Source organism: Budorcas taxicolor, chromosome 5, assembly GCF_023091745.1.
Source record: "Budorcas taxicolor isolate Tak-1 chromosome 5, Takin1.1, whole genome shotgun sequence".
NCBI classification, from domain to species: Eukaryota; Metazoa; Chordata; class Mammalia; order Artiodactyla; family Bovidae; genus Budorcas; species Budorcas taxicolor.
In genome coordinates, this window is record NC_068914.1 from 17,828,260 (window position 1) to 17,842,179 (window position 13,920).

Here is a 13,920-nt window from a genome sequence, read left to right on the forward strand (position 1 = left end):
CCAGGGGCCCTTCTCAGAAGACCAGCCCTGGGGACACTCTGGCTCCTGCCTGGCCAGAGCTCCCTCCTACACGTCGCAACCTGGGACAGAGGAGCTAACGCTTCTTCAGGGAGTGCTCTGTGGTGCAGGAATCGGGGGCTGCAGAGGCCTTGTCACCCTCCACCCTGGCTGGGGCACTGGTGCCCTGCCTCCTGGAAGAGGCCTTCCGGGTGTCAGCTCGAGCTGACAGGGCTGGCCTAACTGTGCTGGGGGCTGGGCTAAGATTTGCTCAGGGAACTCAAAGGGAATAACAGTGGCGGAAAGAGGAACTGGGGATGGCAGCCAGGCTGCTAGGTGCAAAGGGCACTTGAGAAGCTGACACTCACAGCTCAGATGAACTCCTGTCCCAGCCCATCAGAAGCGCTGCCCATCCAGTCCTCCAATGGGACCGTACCCGCTGCGTGGCTGCCTCTCCTGCATGGCCCCTGTGTTTCCCTAACTGTTTTGGAGGTTAGGGAACTGTTCTGCAGTTCTAGGGCAGGGGTCCCGTAACAGCCTGCCCTTCGGACCCTGCTGCAGAGCTCATGACCGAAACGTAGCCAGTGGGTGATGGGCTGAAGCAGGATGCCAGGGTTCCGTTCTCTGGACCACTCAGAGTCGGCAGGGCAACCTCTGACTCTCGACTGGCTCTAGTTTCCTGCAGCTTCGTCTGGGCCTCGTGGAATCTCCTCAACAGCAATGGTGCCCTGAGCTTTCGCAGGTCAAGGGACATGGGTTTTACTTTGTTTTGCAATTCTGATCTCTTGGTATGGCTTCCTGGGATTCTCAAGTATCAATATAGTTCAATGGGAAAGTGCTGACATCAGCTACCGATGCCTGCCTTGGGCACAGGATAGGGAAGGGCAGTATGTGTTCTGTATCTCTGCTCTTCTGTGACAATACTCTGGGTTTTCCAAAACACTTTCTCAGGTGTTATGACTTCTTCGGTTCCTACTCACTCCCTGCTCCCACAGAAAACCCTGGAAGGTTTTATTGTTCCATTTAATGCACAGGAAAACTGAGGTTCCAAAAGGTTTGGGTCATGTCACAACCGAATGTGGAACCAGGACTGAAGTCTGTGTCTCCTGCTTCCCAGTCCTGTGCTCCTTTCTCTGCACCGAAGCAAGTCGCCTTACAGGCCAGGACTTGGACTTGCTTACTGTGCATACCAGGCCCGGGGGATGAGCCTGTGCCCACAAGCCCATGGCTCCACTCCTTCCACATCAGTCTTTTCTCTCCCCTTCCTGCCTGGCAGCCCTGAAGCCACAGGACTCCCAGGGGGCACGGCAGCCTGTGCACCCACTTGCTTGTGGGCGGGGAATGGGGAAGGTAGGAATTTGTCTACCCACAGAGCCTCAGGGTCTCCGGGAGGAACTGAGCCAGTTGCTTGTGTAGCATTTGGGCAACTGCAGAACATTCTCGAGAAGCAGGGCTACAGGAAGGGCCTGGCTTGAATCAGGCTGGGCCAGAGAAGGCTGGCTTACTTGGCGTGCAGCACGGGGAAGGGGCTGGGTTGGCGTTTTCCTGAGCTTGAGCAAAGGGAAGCAGGCTTCATAAACAGCAGCAGGATCCAAGTTTAATAAACAGAGGCGCCCTGGGCCTTAAAAATACGAGGTGAGCTGACAAGAGCAGCATTCCCCACTCACAGACTTTTGTGGGGCCATTGCTGGCAGCTCTCGTACCAGAAGTGGTGGGAGATGTCCTGTCTTTCTGCCTAAACAGGTGTCTTCTGCAGGTCCCCACCAGCCTGAGAAGCCAGGGTTGGTTATCTGGGACTGTCTGACCTCTGGCTGTGATTCGTACAGCAGGAAGGTCCCCTCGGAACCTCCCTCTCCCCATCCCCCTGCCAACGTGCCATTGTGGCTGGGGCTCAGCTTCTGACCTCCCAGTTGCCTCCCGTCCTTCCTCCCCGGCCCAGCCCTTCCTCCCGCAGAGGCCTCCTGACAGCCACTCAGATCCCTCCCCCAAGCCTGGCCGGCCTGCCTGTGGCCTGGAGCAAGGCTGGGGACTGAGGCTGTACAACGACTTCCCTTGCTGGGTGGTACACCATTGTGTGACCGGCCTGGGTTGGCCCGGATGCCCCTTGCAGCCCAGCTGCTCTGAGCTCTGGATGATACGGGGCTGAGAGTGGGGTGGGGATGGCCTTGGCTGTTTGTAGGAAAGCTCTGCTCTCAGGAAACGGGTGGAGGAGAGCCCAGGGAGAAAAGAAGAGACAGGAGGGCTTGCATATAGGATTTCTCTTGGTTTTAGGGAGACTTTGTAGCCAAATCCCACCTTCCTGCTTAGGAAGCCTTATCCTTTAAGACATGGAGGCAAATGCCTTGTCCAGCACCTTCCATGGCTCCTGTCTCTGAACTTCTAGCACTCTGTCACATCTGAGGGTTGTCAGCTCTCTGTTACGTGTCTATTTCCCCCCACTAACTGTAAGCTCTGTGAGGGCAGAGCTGTGTCCAACCCATCTCTGACTTATAGGCCTGGCACATGTGTAGTGTTGAATGAACGAATGAAATAATGAATTAATAACTCTAACTTGCTCTTGTCCATCAGGAAGGTTGGTCCTGTGCTACCTCTGAGGGCTGATAATTATAGGTGGGAACAAGAGGACTGCATGTGGGTCTGATGGGTGTCTTTAGACAGATGTATGTACCCTGTTAAACCATGGTGGCCTTTCCTGAAACTTTGAGATGGCTGGTCCGAGGCTTCTTGGGGCTCTGGTTGGCCTAGGAGAGGATGGAATGATCCTACTTCTTCAAACTCTCCTCCAGAGAAATCTGCACAATAGCAGAGAAGGCCCCTTCACTGGTCACCTTTGGCCTGGGGGCACTCATGACCCTGGCAGGTTCATAGTCCAGACGTGACAGTCTGGTCAGTGGCAGCAAATCTTCAAGGGTCCAGCACTCCTTGGAGACAAATGCCAATTCTGGGGAGCTGGAGGCAGTGGCTGTAGGGTTCTAACTTAGCTGGGGCAGCAGGGAGTGAAGGGGATGTCTGAGAAAGCATTGGCACCAGCCCTTGGGGCCTGCCGCAGACACATCATGGGGAGAATATGTAGACAGAGAGCCCTGCTCTGGGCTCTGAAGGCTGCCCTGGGTCTAGACCACCTGCGGCTCCCTGGACCCGCCCTGGATTATCACTTGCTCTGAGGCCTTTGTTCGGGTTGATGCCCAGATCCAGAATGTGCTTCCCCCCTTTGTTGGGCTAACTGTGACTGTCCGACTAGACAGCCCAGGTGTCACCTGCCCCCAGGAAGCCTTCCCCAAGGCCCCACCTACACCTTGGCCTCACTGTCTCCCTTACTCGCTGCACTTCACTGTGGCACACTGGCTTCGTCTCTGTATCTCTGGGGCCTGGCACAGAGTGGGTATTCAGGGAATGCTGGCTGGCTGAATAGCTGAGCAAACACGGTCCAGGGCTAAGTTCTCAACAATGCTTCTGCGATCCCTGCATTTCTTTACTGTGGTGTTGCCAAAAAAATATCAAGTCAAAAGTGATCTTTTCGCAACATGAAGAAGCAGAAAAAAACTTGAAGGGATGGATTCATTTTGACTTAAAAGTTTTCTCCTAGAAATGTTTCCCCAGCTGGTACTTGATGCTGTTTGGCTATTACGATATTGGCCCAGGAGCCATATACACACATGTACATACACCCCATCCCTGATCTTGGTCATCCTGAAGGTTTTCTGGGAGCAGAGTTAGTGATGACCAGGATGAGGAGGGCAGACAAAAGGAGCCTGCATTTCTCACCACCAAAATTCCCACACTCCTACCAGGGAGCTGAACAGGCTGAGACCTGCTTCAAGGAGGGCCAGAATGCTCTGTGTGTCTGAGGAGGCAGTGCCTGTGGGTCTCCACTGGGCTTGGATGGATCTCTACAGAGGGTATGGTCAACAGATGAAACTTCTGACCATGGGGACCAGCCCCAAGTTCTGTGGGGACTGCTTGGGGAGTAGCCTACTCATTTTGGGTGGTTAAATGTGGCTAGGGTTATTTCACATTTCTCAAATTCTCATTTCTTCCTGGGACCAAAAGGAAACCAGATGTTGCCTCCCCAACTCAGGGTCTTAGAATATTATGGGTCTCACCTACTGCCTCCCCGGGAAACTCTAGGACTGTGGGGTGTGGGGAAGCATGGGGAGTGGGCATGAGAGTAGTGTGTGCACTGGCCTAGGTCAGGATGAAGAAGAGCAGCGTGGCAAATGCTGAGCTGCCCATCTCCTTCTTGCGAACAGAGCCCTACTTTTATTTGAGGCAGTGTTATATGTGGCCTCCAAGTAATAAGCCAATCCCAACAATCCTGTCCCTCATTTTTTCCAACCTCCTTACAGCTAGGGTGCCCCTGAGTACCTCTTCTGGCCAATGAGTCACAAGAGAACTCTGGAGAATAGTTCCAGAAAATTTTGTGCTTTCCTGATAAAAAGGCAGAAATTGCTTGCACGGCTCTTTGTTTTTTTTTTTTTTGTCATTTTATGCCTTGAATGCTGACATGATGGCTGGAGCTATAGCAACCATGTTGCAACCATAAGGGAAAGGACAAGAAACATTAGCTCTGACATCACTGAGCACAAAATCAAAGTTTGTAATTGTCTGCAGAATTGCTGTTATGTGATAAAAATGTATTCTCACTTATTTATGAATCCATATTCGAGTTTCTGTTACTTGTAATCAAACACATCTTTAAATGCTATTGGAGAGATGACCAAGAAGATGATTCACTCTGAAGCTAGGTGCAGGTACAGAGGGGTTGCCACATAAAAAAACTGAGTCCCTCCGTGTCGCCACAACAAATGATACCCTACCTGTCCTGCCGTTAGTAGTTAGTTATATGTGTTCTGTAAATATGTTTCTGTTTGGCTTACTGGGTGTGATTGGTTGAAGTGATTACTATCATCCTGGGGTCTTCAGGATGTGGTTTCCTTGGATTGGCCCAATTCCACCATCCTCCCCAGAGAAACTCCACATAAAAAGCCCAGCCCAGACCTGCTCTGACCCCACAGTCCATAGTGCTACTGCCGAGGAGAGGGGTCTAACAGAGTCACCTTTGAGGGGCAGAAGGATGGAGCTGAGGTCTCATTTACAATCAGGGTGCTTAGGATAAACAGCTTACACAAATGTCCCAATGGTTACACCTCTCTGTATCTACGCTCTGTGCAATGTGCCTTTGCAGTTCATTCCTTCAAGAGATCAAGTTTATTTCCCCACATCTTGAACCTGGGCTGGTCTTCTGACTTGCTGTGGCAAACAGAAATGTGGCAGAAGCAACCGTGTTCAGCTCCAAGCCTGGGCCTTATGAGGCCTTGCATGCTTCTGCTCTTTCCCCTGGATCTTTTCTGGCTCCACATGAACCAGCATGGACTAGCCTTCTAGAAGGAGAGAGAGAGGTGGCCCAGTTGTCCTGTTATCCCAGCTGATTGGCAACCAACCCCCAAAAGAACAGCTATCCAACTGACACACACAGCTGCCCACACACACATGTGGGAGCCCAGCTGGCAGCAGAACCACCCTCCAGCTAAGCCAGGTCTCCACTGCCAGCCTGCAGAACTGGAGCTAAGTCAATGGTTGTTAATGCCTCTTTGGTTTGGTTTTGAATGCAGGAATATTGTGGTGATAAGATAGCTGATACACTTCTCTTCCTCATGGCTTACCAAGCGCTTTCACAGACAAGAACTAACTCAATTCCCCACACACCACCTATGACGCAGATATTATCTCTCTTTTATAGATGATAAAACCAATATTCAGAGAGGTCCTGACTTGCTCATGATCATGCAGCCAGCTCACAGTAGAAATCACACCCCAGCCCATCGCCCCACATGGCATCACCATCCAGCCCCACCTCCTTCTCCAACTCTGCAGACTTTGCACACTGCCTTGGGCAGTGGCCCCACCCGTTCACGCACCAGGCTGGATCACAGACATGAGCCCCGTGACCCAGAAATGTTGCCACAGCATGTTACACCAACACGACGCAGGGGAAGAGGCCAGAGGGCACCTTTTCCCATTTGGCACAGAGGCCCACAGATACGCAGCACACTTGGCCGGCGGAGTGTAAGGTGGCCAGACCCCGAGGAACAGGTTCACTCTGCATGGCCTCCTAGCACTGCCCTGGGTGAGCAAACATGGCTAAATCAAGGCTCAGAGTGGCTGCAGAAGCAAGTGAACCGGCACCCTAGCTTGGCACACACAGGCCCCCCATAAAGCACTCACAGGCTGAGGGATTCAAGGCGTGATAAAGCAGTTGCTGCATACTCACTGGCACGTGGCATTCCACTCCTACCCATCTTGTCCCATGGCACAGAGCGCAGAGCTGCCCTCTGCCACCCTCCTCTCCCAGCGGCCACCCCTGATCACTCACCGATAGGGTAGGGGTGCCCTCGTCCTCCACGGTGACCACCAGGTGGTAGAAGCTCTGACGCTCGCGGTCCGGTGGGGCGGGGCGAGTGGCGATCTCGCCACTGATGCGGTCCATGCGGAAGGTCATGTCCTCATTGCCCCCGGTGATATAGTAGGACAGGACGCTGTTGATCCCGATGTCACGGTCGGTGGCTCTCACCTGGACCACGGCAGTGCCCCCGCCCACGTTCTGGGGGGAAAGCAAGAAAGTGGTCATTCCGGGTTCAAGGCCTTTGGGGCACAGTCTAGCTCCTGCTCCTGTTCGGGAGCCCAAGACTTGGACCTCTAGAAAGCTCTGCTCTGATGACCCTGGGACAACGATGAGGCAGATAAAGATGATGGTCGCGAACATCCTGCGGGTACCTACTACATGCCTCAGCCTTCGTGAACACATCCAATCCTCTTACAATGCTATAGATTAGGTCACCCTATTTACAGATGCAAAAACTGAGGTTCAGGAAAGTAATGTGTGCAAATCACACAGCCAGTCAGTGGCAGAGCCAGGATCTGAATCGAGGGAGGTCTTCATGAATGTCCAACCTGACGTACCCACTAGTGCCTGGGCAAAACTTTTCCTGGAGTGGCATAATCTCATGACTGAATAATAAATGAATTGTTTATACAGATATCAAAAACAAACTTACGGTTACCAAAGGGGAAACTGGGGCTGAGGGGTGGGTATAAATCAGGAGTTTAGGAGGAACATACACAGCCTACTATACATAAGATAGATAATCAGCAGGGACCTATAGCACCATGGGTTTGGGTGGACTCTGGGAGTTGGCGATGGACAGGGAGGCCTGGAGTGCTGCAGTCCATGGGGTCGCAAAGAGTCAGACATGGCTGAGCAACTGAACTGAACTGAACTGCATAGCTCAGGGAACTCTACTCAATATTCTGTGATAACCTATATGAGAAAAGAATCTGAAAAAGAATGAGTATATGTATAACTGAATCACTTTGCTGTATACCTGAAACTATCACAATATTGTAAATCAACTATACTCCAATAAAAGTTTTTTTTTTAAATGAACAGTTTTATTTAAAGGCAGCTCTCCCAGGTAAACCTCAGTTTCCTGTTGGTGGGGAAATGCCACTTTCTTAATTTCCTTTGTTTGTTTCCAGGACCTGGCCCAGGTGTTAGGGATTGAACCATGAAAGAGTAAGCCATATCCCCACCCCCATGATCTGAGAGACCAGTGGGCCAGGCAGATATTTAAGCAGGTGCTTCACAGCTGGCTATACCCACTCTTCATTCTGGACAGCTCTATGGGCCCCAGGGCCGCCCTCACCTCGTTGACGCTGACGTTGTATCCAAAGGGGCTCTCGATCACTGGAGGGTTGTCATTGACGTCCAGGATGGTCACCTGCAGGATGTGGTCCTTCTTCCGTGGAGGAGTGCCACGGTCGGACGCCACAATCTGCAAGGAGGGGGAGACTGGAGTCAGGGCTAAAAGGTGGGGGCTGGATGAGGAGGAGTCCAGATGGGCTGTCTGCTCAGTGGGGAGGACTGCGAGGTCAGAGAGACTTGCTGGCCCATCCCGGCCCCCTGGCCCTTCGACTCTCCCCAGGGTTTGCACCTTCTGCCCCATGCTGCAAACAATTGTTGCCCAATTCTTGTCTGTTTGGAGACCTGTCTTTGCAATCGACACTGATGTGTTTAGTCTTTACCTCCCTATTCTGGCCCCGACTGTAACCTTGGGCCTACAACCAGACCCACGGCTCCTGTGTTTGGCTTCTATGCCTCTGTTCCAGGCACTCAGATCTGCTCTCTGGCAAATAGAGAAAGAGCTTCACATCATCTTTTCAGGAATGAGCGAGAATTCTCAGGCTCATAGACTGAGCCTGTCCCTAGGAGCCTTGATATTTTCTGGAGGCCTACAGTGTGCTAGAGCTCAGATTGCTGCAGAAGCACGGCTCTGGGGTCCCCAGAGACGCCTCAGGAAACACAGTGGATACGTGCGTGCTACGTCACTTCAGCCTTGTCCGACTCTGTGATGCTATGGACTGTAGCCCGCCAGGCTCCTCTGTCCATGGGGATTTTCCAGCCAAGAATACTGGAGTGGGTTGCCATGCCCTCCTCCAGGGGATCCACCCAACCCAGGGATTGAACCCATATCTCCTGTGACTCCTGTGTTGGTAGGCGAGGTGTTTACCACCAGAGCCACCTGGGAAGCCCCAGGAAACACGGTAGCCGGAGCAGTTCAGCAATAACGGAGGCCTTCGGGATTCCTCACCTGCATTTATGTCTCACCTCAGCAGAGGAAGTCAGGTCTTTCTGCCCTTTGCATAAGAGGGGAAACTGAGGCCCAGACAGAGTAGACCAAGACTTGCCCTGCTCACAGTGTGCCTGTGGGAGAGCCAGTGCTCTGTCAGCTGCCAGGCTTTCTCTCCTGGCTCTTACAGCAGGGACGACCACCCCTCCTGCTTCCTACTCTGGGTCCAGGGACCCCTTCCAGCACACCTTTATTCCCAGGTCAGCCTTGCTCATGCTCTTGGCCCTAAGGGGTGCTGCCTACCCCACGGTAATTGGTGATGCGGGAAGCTGACTACCAGGGCGTGCTGATGGGCTGAGCGCTCTTGGGATGGAAGGGGCTGCTGCCCACCTTGAGGATGTACTGGTCCAGCTCTTCTCTGTCCAGGGGTCTGGCCACAAATATTTCGCCAATGGAGTCGTTGGTGGTGACGATCTCAAAGGCCCCGGCGATGTTACCAGAGGCCAGAGAAAAGACCACCTGTCAGGGAAGAGGGAGGGTGAGGGGTGAGGGTGAAGAAGCGGAGAGGACGAGAAGCTGGCCAAGCCAAGGTGCGCTCCCCTGCCCACCAGGGCCCTCTGCTCAGCCTGGGCAATTGAGAAGAATGTGTTTTATGCAGAAGTGATTATATCCCTCAAAATGGGGTCCACTGAGGGGGCTCCAGGGGATGGGGAATGATGTGAGCATACTGGCCTGGGGCCAGAAAGGCAGGTGTGAGTCCCACTACAGGTGACTTCCCAAGGTGGGGGGCAGGGAAGCACTGAGCCCCCTGCAAGAAGAGGCACAGCCCTGGTGTCACGTGGGCTCTGTTCGGCTCTCACAACAGGCCTGATAAAGGAGCTGTCCTCTTCAGCTCAGAGAGGAGGCGCAGGAACAAGAAGCTGCTGGCAAGGTCACACAGCTCGCAAGTGTCCAAGAGGACAAGGATTTGATCCCACAGGCTTCTGACTCTAGAGCCCCCTAGAGGAGTCCAGGCATTTAAAAAATGGTGGAAACCTCCTCCAACGCGGCTCAATTTGTAGGACAGATCAAAGTGGTGTGAAGACTGGCGTGCTCTGTCAGCCCTCTCCCTTGTGCTCGGGGGTGCCCCAACCTGTAGCGGTGGTGGGGGGGTGGGGCCAAGAAGCAGGGGGAGGAGGAGTGTGTCCTCTTGGGGCCCTGGGGCTGTGTGGGGAGGGCTGGCCCCTGGGGTGAGATGCTGTGTGGTTTGTGGATAAGGTGACCAAGGGGTCATGGAAAGGTTAAAACCCTCTGTGTTCAGCTCGTTGCGGGGGCTGAGCTATGACCAGCCGTGGGTGCCATGTCCCTAGGACCCAGGCAGGGCTGACAGCTCTGTCTCCAGCCCTGGACATGGACTGCGGTGAGGGCAGGGTCATCTGCTCAGGACCCAGCAGAGCCTGGACGACCTGCTCCTGCTCTGGATGCGGACGGCTCCAGCGACCCCTCTGGCTGAAGGGCTGTGGGAGCCCTCGCTCACAGCGCAGCTCTGGACTATTTCACTGGGACCCACCTGCCCGTTGCTGCCAGCGTCTGGATCCCGGGCCTTGACAGTGGCCACGTGCTGGCCCACGGTGCAGTCTTCAGGCACACTGATCGCTGAGTCGGAGGTGAAGTCGAACCGGGGGCTGTTGTCATTCTCGTCCAGCACAGTGATGTAGACCTGGGAGTGAACATGCCCAGAGACCTCCACCTGCTTCCCTTCTTGGGCCCAGCGGGGACCACACCTCCAATCAGTTTCCGCAGGTCAGCAAGCTTTCAGAGCCTGCCTAGGCCAACCTGACTCTATACGGAGGCCCTGAGTGCGTTTCTTCTGAGAGTCTGGTGCCAGGGGGCTGGAGGGCACTCAGAAGTGGTGCGGCCTGGGAGAACTGGAAGGCATAGCCCTGGCTAAAGGAAATGGAAGCTACTTAGCTCCAATTTGTGAGGGTGTGTCAGCCTGGCATTGGCATAGCTTCTTGTTTTTCAAAAGGAACTAAGAAATCCAGATTTTTATGTGGAATTAGGTGGTGATTAATTAAAAGAAAATTTTTTTTGTGCAGCCCAGCTAAAACACACCTGGTAACCAGGTATTGCCCAAAGGCCTCTTCATTTGCACCTTTTGAGGGAAGGAAACAGGGCTCAAGAGCAGGAGAGGGGACACAGGTGGCTTGGTGGTCCCAATGTGGAGAGGGAAGGGAGGGAATTTTCCAACTACCAGATGAAAACAGGGGACATGTAAGTTGCATGCAAAGAGCACACTGTTTTGTGCCTGAAGCTCAGGCTTCTCCTGCAGGGTCTGAAGAGCAAGCCTAGAGAGAAGGCCCAGCTGTGGATGCAGCTTCCAGCCCATGGATGGCCACGGGCCATGCAGCCAGTCATAGGTGCCCCTCAGGTTCACTGATGAGGGGACTGAAGTTGGGGTGGGAGGGAAGCAGGCTCAGGGTTTAGCAACCCCAAGCCAGGCCTCCCCATCACCTCACTCTCTTCCCTCAGGCCTGGGGCTCCCAGGCTCCCGGGCCTACTTGTTCCCTGGTGTGCAGAGGACTCCATGGGGAACCTGTCGAAGCTCGCCGCCATGCAGAGAATGTTCCATTTCATGTCCCCTCCTTCCTAATCAGGATTTCCCCCTTCTCAGTTCTAACCACACTTCCAAAGTTTAGGCAGCTGTCAGAAATGTAGGGAACAAACCCAGGCTTCACAGCAGGGCCAATTCCACCTCTTGATAGCTGCGTGATAAGGCAAAAGTTATTCAACTTCTCTGATTTTCCATTTCCTACAGCATCAGGATGCTAGAAGGAATAAATGAGCCAACAAAAAGTGATGGTGCAGCAAAAAGTGGTCCCTGCCCTGCGTCCGGTCTGACAAGACGCTGCCTATCCATCACGAAGGTTCGTCAGGGAGTTCTGTGAAGTCCTAGAGCCCCAGTATGCTCACCTGTGAAATGGGCATAATGTCTACCACGCTGTTCTCAGGGGGGAAACAAACAAGCCCCCCACAATCTGTGTGTCTTAGTTGCTCAGCTGTGTCCAACTCTGCGACCTCGTGGACTGTGGTCTGCCAGGCTCCTCTGTCCATGTGATTTTTCCAGGCAAGAATACTGGAGTGGGTTGCCATTTCCTCCTCCAGGGGAGCTTCCTGGCCCAGGGATTGGACTCACGTCTCCTGTGTCTCCTGCACCGCAGACAGATTCTTTACCCTCTGGGCCATCCGGGAAGCACTCTCCCCAACTCTTCTCTCTCTGGCCAAGGTCTTGTGGGGAATCCCCGTGTTTTCTCTCACATCAGGGCCTCTGCACATGCCATTTCCTCCACCTGAAATGCGCTTCCTTCTCTATGCTTTCTGAGGAATCTCAGCTTGAATCACTTCCTCCAGGAAGCCTTCCTCGATTTCCCTGATAGCTTATTATCCATTCTGTTGTGGCATATATTTATCGGTGTGGTGATTTGATCAGTGTCTTTCCCCTCCTCTATTTTATGTCTGTGAAGGCAGAGGCTGCGTCTGATTTTGGCTTCCTGTTGCATATACCCTAAGCCAGCCCAGAGGCTGGCACACAGTAGGTGCTCTCTCTAGGATTACTGCTCTGATGATGTGCTCCGGCAATGGGGAATCTGCATCAGTGAGTGAGGAGGGAGAGCAGGTACCAAGATCTACAGGAAGGAGCCATGGGTCTGTGCCCTCACCCAGGGTCTCATGGTCCAAATATCCCCACGCCTATCCCTCAAAAGCCTAAGAATATTACTCAGAGCTCCTACAGCAGAGCTGTCCCCGCCCAGCCTGCCCCTTCCGGCTGCCTCCCCATCCGTCTTAGGGCCACAGGGGCTGCTGGGACTGGGGAGGAGTCAGGTGTAGGTGAGCTGTGGTTTGGGGGTTCCGGCCTCACAGAGGAAATGGTGGTGCCTTTAAAAGGTCTCTCAGCCTGCCTCCACCCCGACACCTCCAAGTCTGGGGCTGACAGGGCTGGTGTATCTGGGCCAGTGGCTCTGGGAGCCTCTGAGAGGAAGCCAGGGCAGAACAAAGCAGGGTGGGTCCTGCTTCCTGGAAGACGGTGAAGGGACTAGAAATACAGGGGCCCACGCAGGAGTGTGTGCTCTGAAATGCCCTTGCCGGCTCGAGCACAGGAAGTGGCCGCCTGGCCCCCTGAGAGGCTTTGGCACCCTGCGGGGAATGTCCCTTGACAACAGCGAAGAGGGACGACTGGGCCCGCTTTATGGGTGAAGCTGCTGGGGCTCGGTGAGGGGCCCTGTTGAACCTCCTGGAAGACCAGTGGCCTCGCTGGATGCTGCAGGACACAGAGCCCCTGCCCCCCGTCTGCCGCCTGCAGGTTCTGCTCACTGGCTGCCCTCAGGGACAGGGGTCGCGGGAGCTAGGTGAGCTCCCAGTTGCTTGTAGCCTCACTCACCCCAGGCTGGCCCCGTGGATGACAGGGTCTTTTGGGTACGGCCTAGCCGCAACCAGGGCCCCTGGAGTCAGCACCTCAAGGCACAGCAGCTGCATTTGGTGCTGAGCCTTGACATCAGGTTGGTTTCCTCCTTGAGGCTAAGGTGGAAGGGACTCAGCAGGGGTGAAAGCATAGCTGTAACCAAGGCTAATGACCAGCTGGACACCCTACACAGTCTACAGATGGCCTCAGACCTGTCTGGCTGGAGTCCAGGCCGAATCCATAATGTTTTCCTTGACATGGCAGGAGGCCACCTCATAACCCGCCCCCGGGTCTCACCTCCTTATCCATGCCTAGCCTGAGGTCGTCACCTCTCCTATCCTAGGAATCTTGCCTAACATCTTCAGCCTCAGCAGTCACCCTCCTCCCAGTCTACAAGGTCTCTGTGTCTTTTCTGAGAGTCCTCGGGGTAGTGACTCACACCATATGCCAACCACTGACCCTCTCAGCACTCCCCAGGCCTTGGGACTGGTGCCCTACTTCACACGACTACTCTAACACATTCCTTACACCAGCCCCGAGAGAGGGAAGGGGCCCCTTTACAGGCGCTGCTCCATCACCCCTCCTAGTTTACAGAGGCCTCCTATCTGCTCTCTCCATTGCATGCTCTGAGGAGGGCAGGGCAGCTAGCATGGTCCCCACTTTAGATCCGATGAGAGGAAGCACAGAGAGGACGCGAAGCTGGTGCACGTCACACAGCCACTGAGGAGCAGAGCCGGGATGAGGCCACAGTGTTCCTTCCACAGTGTGTTTCACCCACCGCATGTTAGTGCAACACCCACCCAGGCTGCATGGGAGGTGTGACAGGACATAGAGGGCAGAGAGGGTGGAGCCGGATGT

At 54.1% G+C, this 13,920-nt stretch overlaps 1 protein-coding gene across 1 annotated transcript in view; it reads right to left on the reverse strand.

The window, feature by feature from the left end:
- CDH23 (cadherin related 23) overlaps positions 1 to 13,920 on the reverse strand; it is a 388,293-nt gene that overhangs the window by 70,143 nt on the left and 304,230 nt on the right. Inside the window, exons 34-37 of the mRNA XM_052640480.1 lie at positions 10,174 to 10,323; positions 9,015 to 9,143; positions 7,701 to 7,829; positions 6,371 to 6,598 (exon numbers count right to left, since the gene is read on the reverse strand). Of these exons, the coding sequence (XP_052496440.1) occupies positions 6,371 to 6,598; positions 7,701 to 7,829; positions 9,015 to 9,143; positions 10,174 to 10,323 (636 nt within the window). The remainder of the gene's footprint in view (positions 1 to 6,370; positions 6,599 to 7,700; positions 7,830 to 9,014; positions 9,144 to 10,173; positions 10,324 to 13,920) is intronic.